The sequence below is a fragment of the Stylophora pistillata genome, chromosome 8 (assembly GCF_964205215.1).
Source record: "Stylophora pistillata chromosome 8, jaStyPist1.2, whole genome shotgun sequence".
In the NCBI taxonomy this organism is placed as follows: Eukaryota; Metazoa; Cnidaria; class Anthozoa; order Scleractinia; family Pocilloporidae; genus Stylophora; species Stylophora pistillata.
Window position 1 is genome coordinate 9,296,141 of NC_142526.1, and position 18,572 is coordinate 9,314,712.

General features: G+C 37.0%; 1 protein-coding gene and 1 long non-coding RNA gene across 2 annotated transcripts in view; one reads left to right on the top strand and one right to left on the bottom strand.

Moving 5' to 3' along the window:
* Positions 1-10,997, bottom strand: part of LOC111345789 (uncharacterized) — a 51,802-nt gene extending 40,805 nt beyond the window's left edge. The window contains exons 1-10 of the mRNA XM_088731385.1: positions 10,735-10,997; positions 10,039-10,165; positions 9,479-9,865; positions 8,346-8,499; positions 7,674-7,945; positions 4,905-4,983; positions 3,935-4,026; positions 2,843-2,972; positions 658-1,092; positions 23-127 (exon numbers count right to left, since the gene is read on the bottom strand). Coding sequence (XP_088587511.1) covers positions 23-127; positions 658-1,092; positions 2,843-2,972; positions 3,935-4,026; positions 4,905-4,983; positions 7,674-7,945; positions 8,346-8,499; positions 9,479-9,865; positions 10,039-10,165; positions 10,735-10,997 — 2,044 coding nt within the window. The remainder of the gene's footprint in view (positions 1-22; positions 128-657; positions 1,093-2,842; positions 2,973-3,934; positions 4,027-4,904; positions 4,984-7,673; positions 7,946-8,345; positions 8,500-9,478; positions 9,866-10,038; positions 10,166-10,734) is intronic.
* A 1-nt stretch (position 10,998) lies between these two features.
* LOC148724841 (uncharacterized) lies at positions 10,999-17,775 on the top strand. Its single transcript, XR_015991059.1, has 2 exons — positions 10,999-12,128; positions 16,914-17,775. It is a non-coding gene; the product is annotated as an uncharacterized LOC148724841 (long non-coding RNA).
* Positions 17,776-18,572: the final 797 nt, after the last annotated feature.

Consider the following 18,572-nt stretch of genomic DNA (forward strand, 5'->3'; position numbering starts at 1 on the left):
CTTGGCTCTTTGATGTAATTACCTTTATTATGAGTGGTAAATGGGTTCTGCCTCCAGATACAGACACTGCACTTTTGTATAAGTTCACACAACTCCCACACTGCATCTGAGCCTGGTTGTGAGGCACCTGAATCTCAAAATGAAACATGAGCATCAGTGCAGACTGCCTTTCAAATATGAGATTAAAACTAAAAAAAATTAACATTAATTCAAGTTTAACTTAGCATAAATGTAACCACTCTAAGATGATATATCTTTCTGTTTTACAATCCTAGCAAGTAAAATTGTCACGATTCAACTTTATTCTTTGCCTTAATTAATTTTTACCATCTCTGTCTGATATCATTTATCATAAATGGGCGACAAAAAAACAAGGTAGCGGTAATAATCACATTACATCTGACCTCAGCAGATACTATTCATTATGATTGTAAAAAAGGTGTTCAACTGATTATGTCCCTCTTCCATTTCTCTTCACCCCTTACTTAGTTGAAGTTCACTATGTAGCACTCAAACTGGAGCATATAAAAAGTCAACAAGAAGCTGACTGCTACTTTTTCTAAGTTTGTCGTCTGGTGTAACTAACCAACTGGTAACTAGGAATCTGGTTTCTAATACAAAAAAGTAAACAAAGAGTATTAAAAGTTGGAGTATCACCTCTACTGTATTGACATCTAGTAGCTCCACTTCCAAATGCTCCACATCCATTGCTTCCACATCCACTTACTCCAGTTCCACCAGTCCCATCCCCACTGGCTCCACTTCCCCTGGGCCCTTCTCCACTGCTTCCTCCTCCATAGGCACCACCTCCACTGGCCCCACCTCCACTGGGTCCACCATCACTACTTCCATCTCCCCTTTTTCCACTACCACAAGTTCCAGGCTTTCCACCAAAATTACTTTGCATGTACAGTAGCAACTGAGTGAGTAATATCCTTTGTAAATTTGGGTCAGATGTAATTCTCTGGATAGTCTGCCAAATCCCTCCCTTCTCCACTTCACAGTACTCTATAAAGGTCTCTGCCAGAATTTTGCCAGTGGTTGTTGAAATGAGCAAGACTGAAATGACATTTGGTGTCATTTCAGGTGAAGCTAAGGATAAATGGTAAAAACAACATTGAAATACCTCCACAAAACATTGATATTTGTCCTGATAATAAATATATCTTATTAACCAAGCGCGAGGGCCGTACTGGGAGAATATCGGCCCGAGGTCTTGACAGTACGGACCGAGCGCAGCGAGGTCCGTACAATAAAGACCGAGGGTCGATATTCTTCCAGTATGGTCCCGAGCAAGCTTGGTTAATAAAAGATTTATTATACGACTGAAGTTCAAAGGGACACAAATGTGGTATCATTCGGGACCATTCGGGACAGTGCCTGGTCCAATACTTAGAGAATATTGGACCGGCAATAGAGCATTTTGATTGGTTGATTTTAGTTATTGGCCCTCTGACTGCCCGAGTCGTGTAATAAAGTATGTAATTATATTATTACCATTGAAGAGAAATTACCATAACTGGTAAGTTTAGAGGACAGCCATTCACTATCTCCTTTTTTTTTTCCAGTAGGAAGATTTAATCCAGGCTGCAGCTAATATGATAATTTAAGGAACAAAAAAGGTTGGATGATGAGCAATATCTAACAGCAAATGAGTACCTTTTTACTTTCTGCTCTTGCTTCCTGTCCTCAGATAGATCTCGCTTACCACCCTCTCCCACCCTCTGTTCTCGTGTACTCCCCCCCTGTCCCCCTGTCCCCCTGTAGCATACAATTGTATGCTATTTTTTAACTTCAGTTACCACCAGCTACAGGAGAAAGTTTATAATTTTAAGAAGCAGCTAATTTCACCAACACAACAGTGCTTTAAGTACACAATTAATGCTCTTAGAGTGATTACAGATAAGTGTAAACATGCAGGAGTAATTTGTTTGGATAGGTGGGCTGAGATGGGACTCACTGAGTAACTGATACTTAATTACAAGTTTGTAAGGAAAAAGAGCATATTGCCTTTCAAAGCTTCTAACAAAAACACAGTTCGATAGATAGTAAAAACCTTCCAATTTATATGGAATAAACTCAGACACAAGTCCTTTGCAGTATGTTCTCACTTTTGTTTGTACCAATTTAACCAGAAATATACTGCATTGGTGCCATGCCCACTGTAGTTTCCTCCACAGTCACTGTTTAGTCTTAATATCATGCAACTTGCTCTCTCCCCCATCCCTAAGGCATGACGAGATCAAATAACAGATACAAACTTTGTTGGTGAGGGAGTGATACACAAACCACACTTTACTTTTTAATGGTAAAAAATTCCCTGCTGACATTTGTAACCCTGACAGATCATAGCCACGATGTCCACACAATGGAAATGAATTATTTCACTGGAGAGATTGGCTCACAATTCCTTGTTGATATTGTTCTTAGCGTGCTTCAATGTTGGGTTGATTCCATTGCGACACCCAAATTCCATGACATGTTTGACACAAGGGACAGTACCCTGATACTCTGATTGGTTCAAACATGCCGCAATGCAGTAATTGGATTGGTGTGAGATACATAACCTAATGGGGCAACCCAATTGGTGTGAGGTACATTCCCAAGGGCAGTGATCTGATTAGTGTGAGCAACATACAACTCTACATGCTAATATATTGTTATTTTTTTTATAAAAAAACAATACAAAAACAATAAAAAGTAATAAAACAAAGATAGCTGAAAATAAATCAATTAATATCTAATGTCAATGTTGCCTATATTGAATTTTCATTATAGGAAACAGTTTATTTCAAAACATTTCTCTAGTTGGTGCACCATGCAATTAATAACTATTACAAACCTGGAATTTTACAAATGTAGCCAAGACTTGTCTTTTCCAGTATATTTGGTTCTAAATTACCAAAGGTAGCTTTCACGTTAACACCTGATGGTAGCTCAGGTTTGAAGGTGAAAATGCAGGGGCCTCCTCCCTGTAGATTTTGGGGGAAAATTCAGTGTCAACAAATTTTTACTCCCACCTTATTCAAAGCTGAACTTTAACACATGAAAGACCAACAACAAATTAACTGCTGAAATTGAAATGCAATCTTTAATTTATCCTTTATCTTGAGCTCTGATAACATACACCTAAAAGAAATGCACTAGGAAATATTAAAAAAGAGTTCACAAACTATGTGTACTTAAAAAAAAAAAGATAGAGCTGAAAGCATTGAAGGTAAGATTTAATACAGAAACACAAGAGGTAATTAAGGCTAGCAGTAATTTGCCAAACAAATCAAAACAAAACTGAAATCTGTAATTTGCAAAGTAGAAATCTGTCAATGATTTGCCAAATAGAAATCTGTAATTTGCAAGATAGAAATCTGTTCATGATTTGCGAAATAGGAATCTGGAATGATTTGCAGAATAGAAATCTGTGATTTACAAGATAAAAATCTGTTCTCTGTGAAAAAGAAATCTGTTAATGATTATTGAAATAAATGTGTTTATGATTTGCAAAATAGAATTTTCCTAATGATTTGCAAAATAGAAATTGGTGAATAATTTGGGAAAAAGATAGCTGTAATTTGTGAGATAGAAATCTCTTAATGATTAGCAAAATAGAAATCTGTTAATGATTTGCAAAATAGAAATCTTTTCGATAATTTGTAAAATGAAAAACTGTTAATGATTTGGAAAAGAGAAATCTGTAACTTTTGAGATAGAAATCAATTAATTTTTCTACTTAACAAATTACAGATTTTCATGTTGTTTTTTGTTTCATTTTGCAAATTACAATCAGCCGTGACTACCACAAGAGATGATGATGATCTTCCTTTATTGTTAGTGTTTCAATACAGTGCATGTTTCTACAATTATTTTCAATTTGGAGATCAACGATAAGATACAAATGAAGAGGGGCACCATTCTATTGGCATAAGGTATTTTTTACCTGCAAAGGACTCTCTGTAGGATTAATGGAAACCTCATAATCATATTGCTTCAGCCACTCTTCGATGCTTCCAACATTCATTGAATCTAGAGCTAGAAAGTAAATATCAGTTTTTTTTCCCAGTTCATGAGCCTGCAGGTGCTATTCTAGAAATGCCATCACAAGCAAGGTAGGCAATAGCCATACTAACTATCTCTGAGTGCAATTGAGTATTCCCATTTCGAAATTGTTGTCTATGAGGCGTGACATACATATGCTTAATTTAACTTTCAAATGCTTAAAGGGATCCCCTCCAATGTTTTTTAAAGATTATTTTAAGGTTTTTAGAACTATCCACAACACGAGGGGAGGTGGGTCAAGAACTTAATCCTTCCCAAGGTGAGAACTGAGACTGCAAGGGAATCTTTTTACTTTAATGGATCGAAACTTTTTGATGATGTTTCTAATGGACTGAAGGATCTTAACTCGGTCATGATTTTTAAAACTCGTATTTTAAAATTCTATAAATCAAAAGCTTTTAATTACTCTTACAGTTGGTGACCGTATTTAGGTTTTTTTTGCAGCATAACCATGGTTGCAGGGCCCTTACTGATATCAGCATATTATGCTAAAGAGGTCACCCTGGTTAAATAACATTTAATACTATTATTATTACTATATTACTGAAGCAATAAATAAGTGTTTGCAATCATTTCAGCACATGACTTACCAACACATTGCCGATAGGTCACCAACAGGCTACCAACAGACAGCTGACTGTTGGCCATCTGTTGGCCAACACTTTAGTCTGCGACATAACAAAAACTGCCTGCCAATTGTTGGCTGTCTGTCGGCCAACTGTCGGCTGACCAACAGTTGGCTGATGATCGGCCGACAGTCGATCGACCGACCGAAAAGTGGATGTTGATGGAAGGACTGAATAGGCGTGAGAATCATATTTGCTATGCAACATTAGTTCACACTGACTTACCTGGAGAATTTGCCCCACCCTGTGGGGAAATCAATCCACTGTGAATTTCATCCTCAAAAGAAGCTAACAGTTCAACGATCTGTATTCAGAAAAATTAAAGGGTACATTGGACATGCATGGTTTCTCCGACACAAAAGATTTTTTAAATGTTCTTTACCTACTTTTAAAGAAAGCGACAAAAAATTTTTAAGTCTGTAAAACGTTTTGACAGAGACTTCTGTCATCTTCAGTTAGTTACTGTACAAAGCATCGGAAATTGAATTAAATAGTAAGTAGTAAGTAGAACAATGCTAATTACGATAAATAGTGACAACAAGAAAGGAGGTTAAGCATGAAAGTGCAAGAATTAAAAGGATAGTTTAGATTTGCATGGTGTAATTGTTGCAGGGATGGTTGTTCTATCTGAACGTGAATAGCCTCTTTTATCTAAAGGTGACAGCTGCATGGTAGAGGCATGATCTACAATAGGGAAGTTATCTGCTGAACATTATAAGTGCGACAATGTGGAGAATCTTTCAGATGTCTGAACATGTGAGAGGCCCTATCTTTGACTAAGTGGTCTCTGACACGTGTGGAAAAATGGTGGCAGGTTTCACTGACATAACAGGCATCACAGCCAGCACATAAAACACGTGAATGGAGCCCATCAGGGACAGGCTCTTTTGCACCAAACAAGTTACTAAGACTACTTACCTAATCTTTTTTATCCAACAATCATTTTGCATTATGACCAAATCTACCTAGCTCACCAGTAATGGTAGTAACAGGGCCCCACAATACATACCATATTTATTCAGCTATAAGACGCACTCAGTTATAAGATGCACTCCAAACTTGGCAACTTAGTCAAGCCAAGTTCCCAAATGGAAAGTTTTGTAATAATAGTCAGTTATAAGATGTACCAAGAGGTTGAGAGTTAACAAAAGTTGTGATGGATCTGAAAAAGTTTCACAGTTGCTTTGGTGGTGAAAGCAAATGGCAGAAAACTCCTAGTTCAACAGCTGAATATCAACAAGCCACAGAGAATGTAAGTTTCAGTGCACAAAAAAGGCTGGATAGATGAAAAGGGTAAGTGTTATCTCCACATTGTTTATTCAGAGAAGGAACTCTTCGAGCGAGCGACACCAACATGATTAAAGGAATTTGAAACGTCATTCGAACGATTGTTTTGTAGTCATGGATATCATGTTACCGAGCATGTACTGTTGAGAATGTATGCAAATTTCCCTTTGTTTGCTTTCACAGTGAATGTTTGCTTTTGTTGTTGATCTTTTGAAGTTGATCAGTATTCTAAAAGAAGTATTCCTTTTTAATTCATAGGAATAAAGGATGGGATTATACAGTGACACGCAATCTTCACTACATCTCAGACCAAAAAGCCCTGCTAATGTGGGATTAGTTTCGTGGTCATTTGACGGAGGCCGTATAAGAAATGGTTCTTTCAGAACTACCACACTGGCTCTTTTCAGAGCCACCCTAGTTCTTTTTAGAACCACCAGATCTAAAAACATTAATGACCAACAATTAGTGTTCTTCTCACATTTTTGTAACTGTGAGTTCTACTAAAATTGTGATCTTAAGATTTTGTTGCAAGAACATACTTGGTTATAAGACACCCCAAATTTTGAGCAGATTTTGATCAAACACATGCATATTTTCTCGTAAAAAATGGTGAACCTAAGTAAATAAATACAGACCTTTGTAGCATTTGTGACCTTTCACAGACAGATGTCATTCAAGGTGCTGTCAAAACATGCATTACGCACATGCACTCTACTACATGTTTATCCTCAAAACCTATCAACAAATTCTTATCTTTTTTATTGGCAGAAAATCCCAAATTCAAACCACATCTTCATTTTCCCATTTTGAACATTCTGGACTGGGCATGTATGACTATTTCCTAAAAATTCTTCCACTCTCAGTAATTCAAATAAATTATTTCATCTTTGGCATGAACTTATAGTTTTTCCAAAGCCCTAAAGCTATTTATTACGACATTACTATTTTAATGATGTTTTTGTGACCACAAAACAACTGTGTGTCAATTAATTAATGCATACTTCTGAAGAGTTTTCATTAAGAATTGTGTCAGCCAGGGAATCAAGCAAAATAACAGGAGAATGTTACATTCATATAAAGAGAAATTAGCAACAGCCATCAAAGTTATGTATACCTTTTCATGATTCAAATTCCATTTCACTGTTAGTCAGTCATGTGTGAAGGTCAAATTAAAATTCTATCTTTGAATTCAAAAGTTGTATGTTGTTGGCGAGTTCAAATTGAAATTTGAGCTTTGAATTAAGAAGTTGTAGAGTCATTGGCATATCAAGTTCAAATAAAAACTTGACCTTTGAATTCAAAAGTTTTATGTTGTCAGCGAATCATTTAGAAGGCTAAAGCAAAGAAACGAACTTTGAGTGAGGAATTTAATGTTCCAGTGAAGACTTGAATTTTGATTGAAGAGTAAAACTTGAACATTGAAAATAAAAATTGAATGTTGCAATTAAAAGTTGAAAATTGAAAATAAAACTTGAATGCTAAAAAAAATAAAACTTTTGCAGGGATTTAACACCACAGCTGAATAAATTGAACTATAGGTGGTTTGCACGTTACATCATTGCCACCATGTTGTTGGACGTAAACAATAGATATCTCATTAGCTCCTTCTGTTTGTCCACCAGCATTTGTTCCTTTCACCATTGTTACCTGTGTCTCTAGAGATTGGCTGCAAACCACCTATAATTCCTCTTTGGTGTAAATGATTACCTTATCATCAGAAGCTCCTACTGTTACAGGTGTATGTTGCTGATTGTCTTTAGCCACAGCTGATACACTGGCTTCTTTTGCAGAAACTTGAGTTTTTAAATAGCTAGGCTGCCCTAGGAGTTGACCACTCAGATTCCCTTTTGCTGGGAATGTCTCTGTGTGAACCTGTTCATGTGAATTCTGGAACTCTTTATCTTTACCAGAAATATCTAAACTCTTCAATTGAGATAAAACGGTGGAAGAAATCATCTGCTTCCCCTCCATTAAATCACCTACATACACACACAAAGAAAAAAGAATCAATATTAAGTTATACGTTACAAAATATAATTTTTTCCTACAAGTGCTGAATTTTCTTGACTAATGCATTTTGTTAATTTTTCAATCATTTAGTTCCTGGTCTAAATGTTCTTCTTAAAAGCTGTAAATGCACTTCATATGCATTCATGTGTTTCTCAAAACTCAAAGAGATTATCTATATTTACTACTGTTTTCAACAGTGTTTCCCTGTTTATACCTGACATACTTTTCAGTTTTATGGTCATTATCAACTACACTTATAAGATGATAAGACAACTGATATTTTTATGGGGTGAATAAGCAAGAAGCATAATGAGTGAGAGTTGGCAGACATTGAAATATTGTACTAGTAAAATTACACAATTTATCAACCTTTTGGAAGGGTTGGCTGCAGTGCTAGTGGCAATGTTATTGGAACCATTTTTGTTAAATCACTGGTGTTAGAACACACTGGTGGAAGTGTAATATGTGCTCCTGACTCTTCTGGGTCTGTGGAGAACTGGTCGGAGACTTGTATTTGCTCTTCCTAGAAAAAAAATTGAAAATTCATATCCTAGATACTAGAATACACCTCCTTCTTGCTTAATCTTCTTTAATGAATTAAGGTAAAGTCTGTTTACAAGCCAAGTGGCCCATCAGGCCAATGCTTAACTCCAGTTTCTGTAGGATGAAGTGACTAGGAATATTTCTACTCCCCCCCGGATGAGTCCATCGCAGGGTTACCCCCCAGCATTAAATTTGCCAGTACCTAAACAACTAGGTGAAGAGAGGCACTGTGAGAGTAAAGTGTCTTGCCCAAGAACACAACACAATGTTCCCAGCCAGGGCTCAAACCGGGCCACTCGATCTGGAGTCCAGCCCACCAACCAAAAGGTCACCAAACCTCACAACGAATAATGAACTCTGAGATCTAAAACTTGTTAATACAAAAGTCAATTTTTTCTCTCAAGCATCTCATTGGTCCCAAATGCTAAATCCTCAAACCTGATTGGCTAATTCCACCTGCTCCATTAATACAGACCTCCTGGCTGGTGAATAACATATATCATGATTTGTTGTTGTAATAATTTTATTAGCTACTCCTATCAATGATGAACAAGTGTTCTCCAAAAGTATTTTGTATTTGACTCTTATTTGATTTGCATGGAAATCAAATTTATCTCAAAACCTTTTCTTGTTGTTTATGGCACACAATTCAAATGAGTATCAGGAATGGTTTCAGAAAAAAAAAGGGAATCATAAGACTCATGTTTTTAAATAAAGTTAGTGTGATATATTATAACTAACTCAAACAAGGACAACCTTTTTGGTGAAAAAAAAACATGGATAATACCTTATTTTGCTCTTCACTCCAAGCAATATTTAACTAAGAGATTTTTTTCTCATTTCACAATAACCCTAATTCTTGGGTAAACTGGAGACTTAAAACCAAGTCCAAGTCAAAGTACAAAAGATATACTTCAGGCAGTATCTACATTAATTTACTACACTCTCTTCACACATACCTCAGTATCTGAAGTTGATAACATTATCCATTGGTGCTGTTGCCTTTCCACAGTCACAGCACATACACTGGCTTCTTTTTCAGTGACTTGTGTTGTTGAGCAGGTTCTTACACCCTGCGCCTGTTTTGAGTATGGAGTTGAATTTATCTTGACACCATCCAGCTGACCACCAAACGTATAATTTCTGTTATTGTTTGTCACTGTATCCCACTTCTGACTTTCTACTTCCACAAATGTCTCACGAAGACCCTCAGTAGCAGAAGAAGGTTCTCCCCGGAACCTTTTATGCCCCTGGGATGCTTCAATAACGAGGCAATTTCCAGATGAATTAGCACCTGACAGGTCAGAGTCTGAGGAGTAATGGCCAGAATCTCCCACTTTCTCTTCCTAATTAAAATAAAAAATGGATTCAACCTTTAAATGTTAAGGAATTAATCTTTAAAGAGTATTATAGCTACACCTAACATTTATAAGGGAAACAACTATTAAATGCAGATCCAGTATAAAATAATTATGTCAGTATGCTCATCACAATTAAGCAAAACTTTATCATTACAAACCTCACAATAGATGTAAAGTGCTGAGTTTCCAGTGATATTTTTATTGATAATTGCCCCACTCCATATGCAACGACAACCACAAAAGTCCAATTTTGATCCTCTTCCCACTGCTTTTGCACAGTAAAATCTGCATATCAAAGTTTGCAAAACAATTAATAAAGAGATACTGCCATTTATTGTTCTCTCAAATTATGTTACTCCTCTTCAAAATTTCATGTTCAATTTCTAAAATCTTGTGTTCAGTTCAATATCTCATGCATTCACCACACTCACACATAAGAGATTGAGTTGAACACACAAAGAAATGTAATGGCTGCCACGTCTTTGTCACAGGACGAAACTTTCTTTGCATGTGTCAGCCGCTTCAGAGAAATTTCATATCTACACTTGCCCGTGTCTATTTTAATAAAAAATGCTTCATCAGTAGTACTATTAAAATAGTGACAAAGGTCAGAGAAGCAATCTCCTCATCAGTGAGAAGGTCACCATGGTACCTCCCCCCCCCCTCCCCCATGGCCTTCCACCAGGTAACAGTTAAGTCAACACTATAAAACCAGTGTGTGGAATGAATCCCTACCCAAAAGGCCAGTTGGATCAGGGAGGAAGGAAAAGAGGGAGGGAGATAAATCACTTATGTAAATGTCTCATCAAGTTTCTTAGTACACAATTCATATATTTCAGTCTAACTAAAAATACCTTTCGCTGGCTTCTGAAAGAAAAGGGAATATTTCCTCAAGTTTTCTCTGCATGTCTGTTGGTGAAGTACTCTTCGTAAACGTTATTTTCTTGGGCGGTACCAATTTCTTTATTGCAGACATGTCAAGAGTAGTATTGGGCATGAACACCACACCATTCTTTTCATGAACTTGATGACTTTTCAAGACAACTACATTCTTTGTGATTTCTTCATCAGGACCTTTCCTCTTCCTCGGAAGAGGCTTTGAAGAGGGGGGTGCCATGTCCTGTGGGTACACAAAATTCATAATGAAAAAGTTAGTATACATTTACAACAAACAGTATCAAGAAAGTGATGGCTTAAAAAGAAAGATAATTATATTTAGAATAACAGAACAAGCAAAGTTAAAAAACCCTAGAAATGCCCCAGGCCAGTACAACAATTACAAGAAATTCCCTGTCCAGAAATTCAAATAACCTTTTTCCAGCAGTCCTTATTAAACAGGAAGTAGTAAAGTGCCAATAATTCCTCTTAACATGGCAAAATTAATGGTCTGGCTACTCATTTTGACTATGCAGTGCTGTGAAGCTCACAATTCTCATTTTTCAAGTTCACCAAAGCCAGTTACCTTCAACAGTTATTGATTTTCAAAATACTATCGGAAAAGTCATCACTTGACGAGGAATTTGGAATTACCTTGCATGCAAAAATGAATATTACACAATGCAAATACCTCCAAAATCTCCCTTTTTCAACCAATCAGTGTAAGATTATATTCAATTACACGATCCTACTTTACCCATATCTTTTATCAAAATATGCGATGGCTGTTATCGTTAATTTTGGTGCTTTCTTCATAGAAGTGACCTTCTATATTAGCTATGAAACTTTCAAATCAACTTCAGTTGAAATTGTAAATCTTTTTCGCCCCTAAATTCCAAATTTCTATGAAAAATTATCCACTTAGTGTAAAGGAAATTTAGGGTAGACTAGTTGTTCCCCCTAACCCCTTTTATGACAACTTCATATTTGAAATAATAATATACATCTATAATTATTGAAAAAAGGGTTATAAAAGGAACTTAATCCTCATATACTATGGAATCTACATACACGCAATGAAACACTTTTACATACAGGTATATATCTATAAATATAGAATCTAAGTAAAAAGACTATACCCAAGATAAGCATTCTATAAATTTACATGCCTCCGCGTGCTTTCTACAACAGGGCAATTTCGATTTAAAACACTTTGAACGATGAAACTTAAGACAACCCGGCTAATCTGTACACCTACTCTGATTTTAAGCTTGTAAAGTCCAAGACAAAACACTATGATCACGTTCGGCGCATTGGTAGAAGATCAGGCAGACATTTGCAAACTTGTCTCTCCAGTGTTGCGGCCAACTAGGTGAGTTATTTCGAGCGTGCGTTATGACCATTATGTCTCCATGATTTTGTTGTAGTCGTGTACTTGCGAAAGCAAAATGAACAAGATTGGCTGCTTTGCATCTTTCAGGCAAAGCAATTTGCTTTAAATGTACTTTTTCAACTTTCCGATACAGTGATGGCATCCTTTGGCAATGAAACACTATTCGCCGCCTCTTCTCAGCCGCGTACGGCCGAGTACGGTCGCGTTCGTCTCTGATCGTGTGACATAATTTTCCCGCCAGTCATCAGGTGGACCTCCAAAATTTGGGGCCGGTACAAAAACTCAGGAGCACCTATTAATTCGTTATCTTCAATTATAAGGGAGTCTTGCTATATTTGTCAAATCAAATAAAGATAGTGCCGTAGTTTTTGTAGTTTTAGGGTCATTTTAGCTTGAAATCATGTCACTCCTGGCACCCTTACGTGTTTCCTTTCGTTTTGTTGTTTGTCAATTGTTGCTCACATGGCCGTTCAGTAACAACCTGCCAAAAAAACCACGATGGTTTGTCGAGAATTTGTGGAATTTGTTGAGTTTTTGCGCTGCAGACTGATCGAGTATCTCACACACGAAGATATGGGAGCGAAAAATTATAACATTTGTTGATATATTTTGTTTGTCGATTCCGTGAAAGCTTTTCGATTGTGAGTTTTTACAAGTATGCGTCGTGAAGAAAAAAGCCAGTGCGGAGCGAACCGACAGACCATAAAGATTAACGACACGTAAACTTGTTCGAAAATACAGTTGTAAAGTGTCGCAGATTTGACGTACACTAGAAAAACTAAACTGATTTGATTGTCGAGCTTAACCGATAGATAGACGATTCGAATTAACATACGTATGTAGTACTTGATCGACTACATTACCAGACATAAGACGGGAAAAGCAATGAAGACTTCCGCCTGTGACACCGAAGAAAACCTAGAACACTTGCTCTTGGGTATCGATAGTCCATACAAGTATTTCTATCAGTAAATTATTCACAGTTATCAAAATAATTCCAACAAACCTTATTTTGCCTTTGGTAGCTCAGCTTCAGTTGTCACCCATCTAATCACTCTTCAGTGCTGCAACATGAAAAACAACAATAATTTCATGGAAATCCAATTAAGTAGTTCAACTCTTTCGAACGGTCATGTGACAAGGCTTTTCACCCAATCAGAAGGCATTACGTCTTCGCGCGACCTTGGAAGTTGACATGACAAAGATTCTAAGAGGTTCGAATCACGAAATGATTTTCTACAAGATCAATCGTAGAGGTTTGGAAATAATTACAGCCCAAAGTTTACATCCGGGATTTGATCATATCGTCTTAACTATTGTTCGCATAATAACTACTCAACTACCGAATAACAACTTAGCTACTTTTGCATAATTACGCATCTCAATTCTGACGGCTACCTATTCTCCAACTAATTCTCAGTCGTCATTTCTTTGTTGCATACAAGTCACTTTTATTTCGCTTTCTACATAGGCAGGTAAGAATGAATTCAGCTGTTCAAATCTGTATTTAAGCAGAGGATTCTCTGATAAAGGTTCACCATAGTTGTACAAATTGATTCTTTGATGAGAAGCACTAAGAAGTTTCAGTCACATCGCGCATGTTCTAAGAGAGTCACGAGCAATCACACAATCTCCAAACAATAGCCTTGCTTGATAACAACGAGGAGAGTACATTTTAAGGGATAAAAGAATGGATTTGCAGGCAACAAAGGATGACAACTTTATACCTTTTCTACAAACGTTCGCTGAAACCCACAAGGAGCGCTTGCCTTGTGGTCACTCACATTTGATAGTGAGGTGGACAGCAGTCTGGATGTAGTGTCATTGGCGCAGCCAAAGATGTGATATAAACGTCATCATTGACATTTCAATCGGTAAAGATTAGGAAATTATATATTGGAATTCACATCCCTTACCAAATTTTCCTTGAGTTCCGCCGCAGGTTATTTATGACCTATAGAGAACTAAAATAGCATTCCTTATTTCAGTAACAACGTACATGTGATTTGTGACGTCAAACTTCCACGAGCATGCTGCACTTGACCGGCGACTTGTCATCATTGTCACTGAATGCAGATAAAGCTCCGCCCCTCGCTCCTTACGGAAGTAATGAAGAATTTTCGAGAACAGAGCGCTCAGAAGATTATGCCGTAAATAATAAATCTCTTGAAATTCTCAGTCAGTTAAAAGTAAGCCTTATATATATAAAATTCCGGCCATGAAATAATACTGGGTCAAATAACTGAATTGTGCCTTCGTGTACTCCCGATGGCTGGTTAAACTTCGGAATTCAACGTTTGTCACTGATGCTACTGCAAAGAGAAATTCGATTCAATCTAACGAGCCTACAAATACAAGTCGCAAATTGAGAACCGATCACTATGGCTGCGATAAGAGGCTGAAACAGGAATAAAAAAAAGTAATTCTCTGATATTTTAGACGTTTCATTGCACGGTGCTTATTTTAGCGTATAGAGAAATACAAAAAATAATCTTTTTCGATTGGAGTGCTCAGCTTAGAGAAGATAGTCTAGTCTGAGGCGAGATATACTTTACCTAACTAATTCACAACATTTCTACAAATGATTGTTTGGAACACAAAATAAACTTCCGCGTTTGTATAGCACGTGAAAGAGCCTTTTGTTGAAGGTGAACAATCGACAATTCTCATCACTTAATGAAATGAACAACGCATTGTTTCTTCCTCACTATTTTCGCGCTCAGCTAAAATTCTGATCGAATGCAATCATAGTCTACATATGACCGTTCCCTCTCCTCCGTTTCTCCTTTAGGCGGGGGGAGAGGAGGGTACGGCTACTTGTAGGCTACTAAAGTCAAGTTGTTGATCTAAACGTACACGTGATCAGGCATTAATTCAATCACATTTGGTAATCATTATTAATCATCATTATTAATATTTATCACACGACTACTGATGTATACATGGCGTGACATGACACCACACCCCTGTTGATAACGATTTATAGAACTTGTTTTTACTCGGGCTTCCGTAGGAAAGCCCGACTCTTAAAATGCAAGTCGTTCTTGGTCACCAAAAGGGGGGGTCATAGTCCCAGGCGTTCCTTGCGTAAACCGTGGAAACTGGGGATGAGAGTGCGACAACTTGTGTTATTATACATTCTAGTCACCATCTGTCTTCTCATTGGCTAAACGCTCACAGTTAATTCTGGGAAACAGCGCATCCTACAGATTATTCACTAATCTGTACCTACAGATTAGTGAATAATCTGTAGGTTGCGCGCGCAATGCATGATTTCCGGTGGAGCAATGTCAAGTCACAGGTTTACCATCTTAAATATCTGTGAAATCAGGTTTCTATGGTAATGGTTCCTGTGGCATTTATATAGCCGTTACGAATGTAGTTCAAATATATTGCCTCTAGAATCTATCCCTAGTAGTCAGTCTTCAAAAAATCAGCTCCAAATAAAGATTAATAATTCATTACTTGTTTGGAAGTGTTTTTTTCTGCCAGGAGGCCTCAAGATCGCTCGTTTAGGGCTTTCAAAGTTCAGCGGTTAATTCGGCTCGCTCTCCATGGTGAAGAAATGCGACCTTATCGAGCCACATGACAAAAAGGGCCAAAGTGAAAATTTGTTTACCACACAGTTGTAAATTTTTAAAATAAACTGTGTTCGCTGCGATAATGCATTTGGCGTTATTTTCTCAAGAACGATGTATAATAAAACAATTATTGGATTTACTTTTGTGATATCCGGAATAATCAAGGTCTCGGTTGGGTAACCCGAAAACACTGACCCCCAGTCCATGGACCCCCAACGGACCTGGTCCACAGACCCCTGTACAGACCCCCCTTTACGGACCCCCCATGGATTAGTTCTTATTAACCGAGCGGGAGGTCTGTATGGGAGAATCTTGACGGAGGTCGCCAGAACAGACCGAATGCAGCGAGGTCTGTACTAGCGACCGAGGTCAAGATTCTCCCATACAGACCGACCTAGCTCGGTTAATAAGATGTTCATTACATGGCTGTGTCTTATATGCCAATTTTTTATATTCTTTGTAGCTTTTTTTTCTAGACCGGTGTAGATGCCGGTCTAGATGGGAAAATCTAGATCGCTTTCAATATTGATTTCAGCCAATCAAATTCGTGAATTCGGTATTTCCCAGTCCTTGTGAGACACAGCCGTGTAATAAGACAATAATAACAATGACAACCTAAAGAGATTTGACTTACCGTTGTTTTTTATTCGCGGTGGCAAAATTTTGAATGTTAATATTCCAAATATTAACGTGGCAATGAAAGGAGGAAAAAATTCGATTAAAAAGTAAAAAAAAAAGGATGGAAAAGACCAATAACTTAGCTAACTTGTGTATATATATATCCCTCTGCATTCGCTGCCACCGATTGCCTCAACAACAAGCAACAGATTTATTTAAGCTTAATAAGAAAATTACAATGCTTGGGCCTGCAAGTAGTTAGGGCTATTTGAGGTAGGCACAAGAGAGGAGAATAAAAAAAAAGAAAAGAATTCTATATAAAATGAATATTTATATGTATAATTATAATATATAGACGAACAATCCTAAAAGAAATCTAGTTTGCCGTGTGGCTTGTAGACAGAATGAAAAAGGAGGGCAGAATGTAGTATACTGGAAGTACAAACAGTTATAATTTTGGAAATTGTACTCTAATATCAGCAATTCTTATATAATCATCCTCTTTTTTTCAGAATTTCAAAGAGTTTTTCCTTTATTGCGCTTCTAAATTGATTTTTTTTTTAAGTGTTTTGATTGGAAGTGGAATACTGTTCCAGATCAAGGTGCCAGAAATAGAGAAGGTGTCGGAAAAGTGACGTCAGCCATGTAACCTCGCAACGCGAAACCAAGGGTGGTCTTTACGATATTGTAGGTTTGTGAAAGAATAGGCTAAGATCGACGCGATACGAAACGTGTGACGACTAGAATAAAGATAGGAAAAAAAAACTACGCGAGTGACTAGTGTTGCTGTACTGGGATTTCCAACAAAGGCTCTCTTCATATTTTCAGTTCTAACTTGTTCAGCATAATAACTTTCATTGGTAACAGATCTAGTCTGGTAACTGTGGACAAATGCCAGCTTCGTGAACATATTCTTAATGTTATCAGGAACGAGACTATCGTGGACGTCGTACATTAAAAGGCTCATTTTCTCAAAGCACAAGAATGATATCGGCAACTGTTTAGTTTGTAAGAATAACGGAACTGCATGAGCTCTTGGATAAGCGAAGAACATTAGCCTAAGGGCTCTCTTCTGAAGAACTAGTAGTTTATGAAGATGCGCTTCAGCAGTGTGACCCCAAGCACAAATGCCATAGCTGATAAAGGGTAAGATTAAAGAGCGGTATAAAGTGAGAAATACATGACGGGGAACAAAATGTCTGAGCTTGGCGATACTTCCGATTGTTTTACTGATTTTCTGACAAATGTAATCTACATGAATTTTCCATGAAAGATTTGAATCAACGAATACACCAAGATACCTAATGTAGTCTTTCATTTGTAACAGTTGACTGGTTTTTGAATTACTATTTACCATTGTAATACCAGGATAAAAAGGAATAGTCTTTTGGTGTGAGCAAAAGATAATATAATTGGTTTTTTCGATGTTCAAGGTTAATTTATTGGCAGCTAGCCACGAGGAAACTTTGTTAAGTTCTTCGTTAATCTCAGACTCAAGTTTTTTTGTGATCCTCGTTTGCATAAATTAAACTAGTATCATCGGCGAACAAGTAAAACTGAAGTTTATTTGAAGACTTATATATATCATTTATATACAAGAGAAAAAGCAAGGGTCCCAGTACAGAGCCTTGGGGTACTCCAAGCAAAGAGGGTTTGATGAGCATCAGATATATAACCATTGACGGTCGTGCACTGTTTACGACCAATTTAAGTACAACTTAAAACAAATCATTCACGAGACCTTCGAAGCCATAACTTTCAAGTTTTGAGAGAAGAATTTCACAATTAACTGTGTCGAACGCCTTTTTCAAATCAATGAATAAACAAAAAGTGAATTGATTGTTATCAAAATTAGTAAAAATGTCATTTAGGATTTCTAGAACAGCGTGTTGTGCATGTACTATGCTTACTGCGGAATCCATATTGTGATGAATATAATATATCGTATATGTGCACGATCCTTCGCAGTAAACGCACATATACGTTTCATAACCGCAGTTCATACATATGTTTCATATGTTTGTTGTTGTTTAATAATATATTGTGTTTATTGACAAACGTGACAAGTCTTCTTTAAACCAGCTTTTCAATTATTCTGTTAGAAATTGATAACAAAGAGATTGGTCGATAATTTCCAGGGTTAGATGCATCTCCTGATTTAAAGACTGGAACTACTTTGGCGGTTTGAAGTTTGGCTGGGAAAGAACCTGAGGATACTGAAACA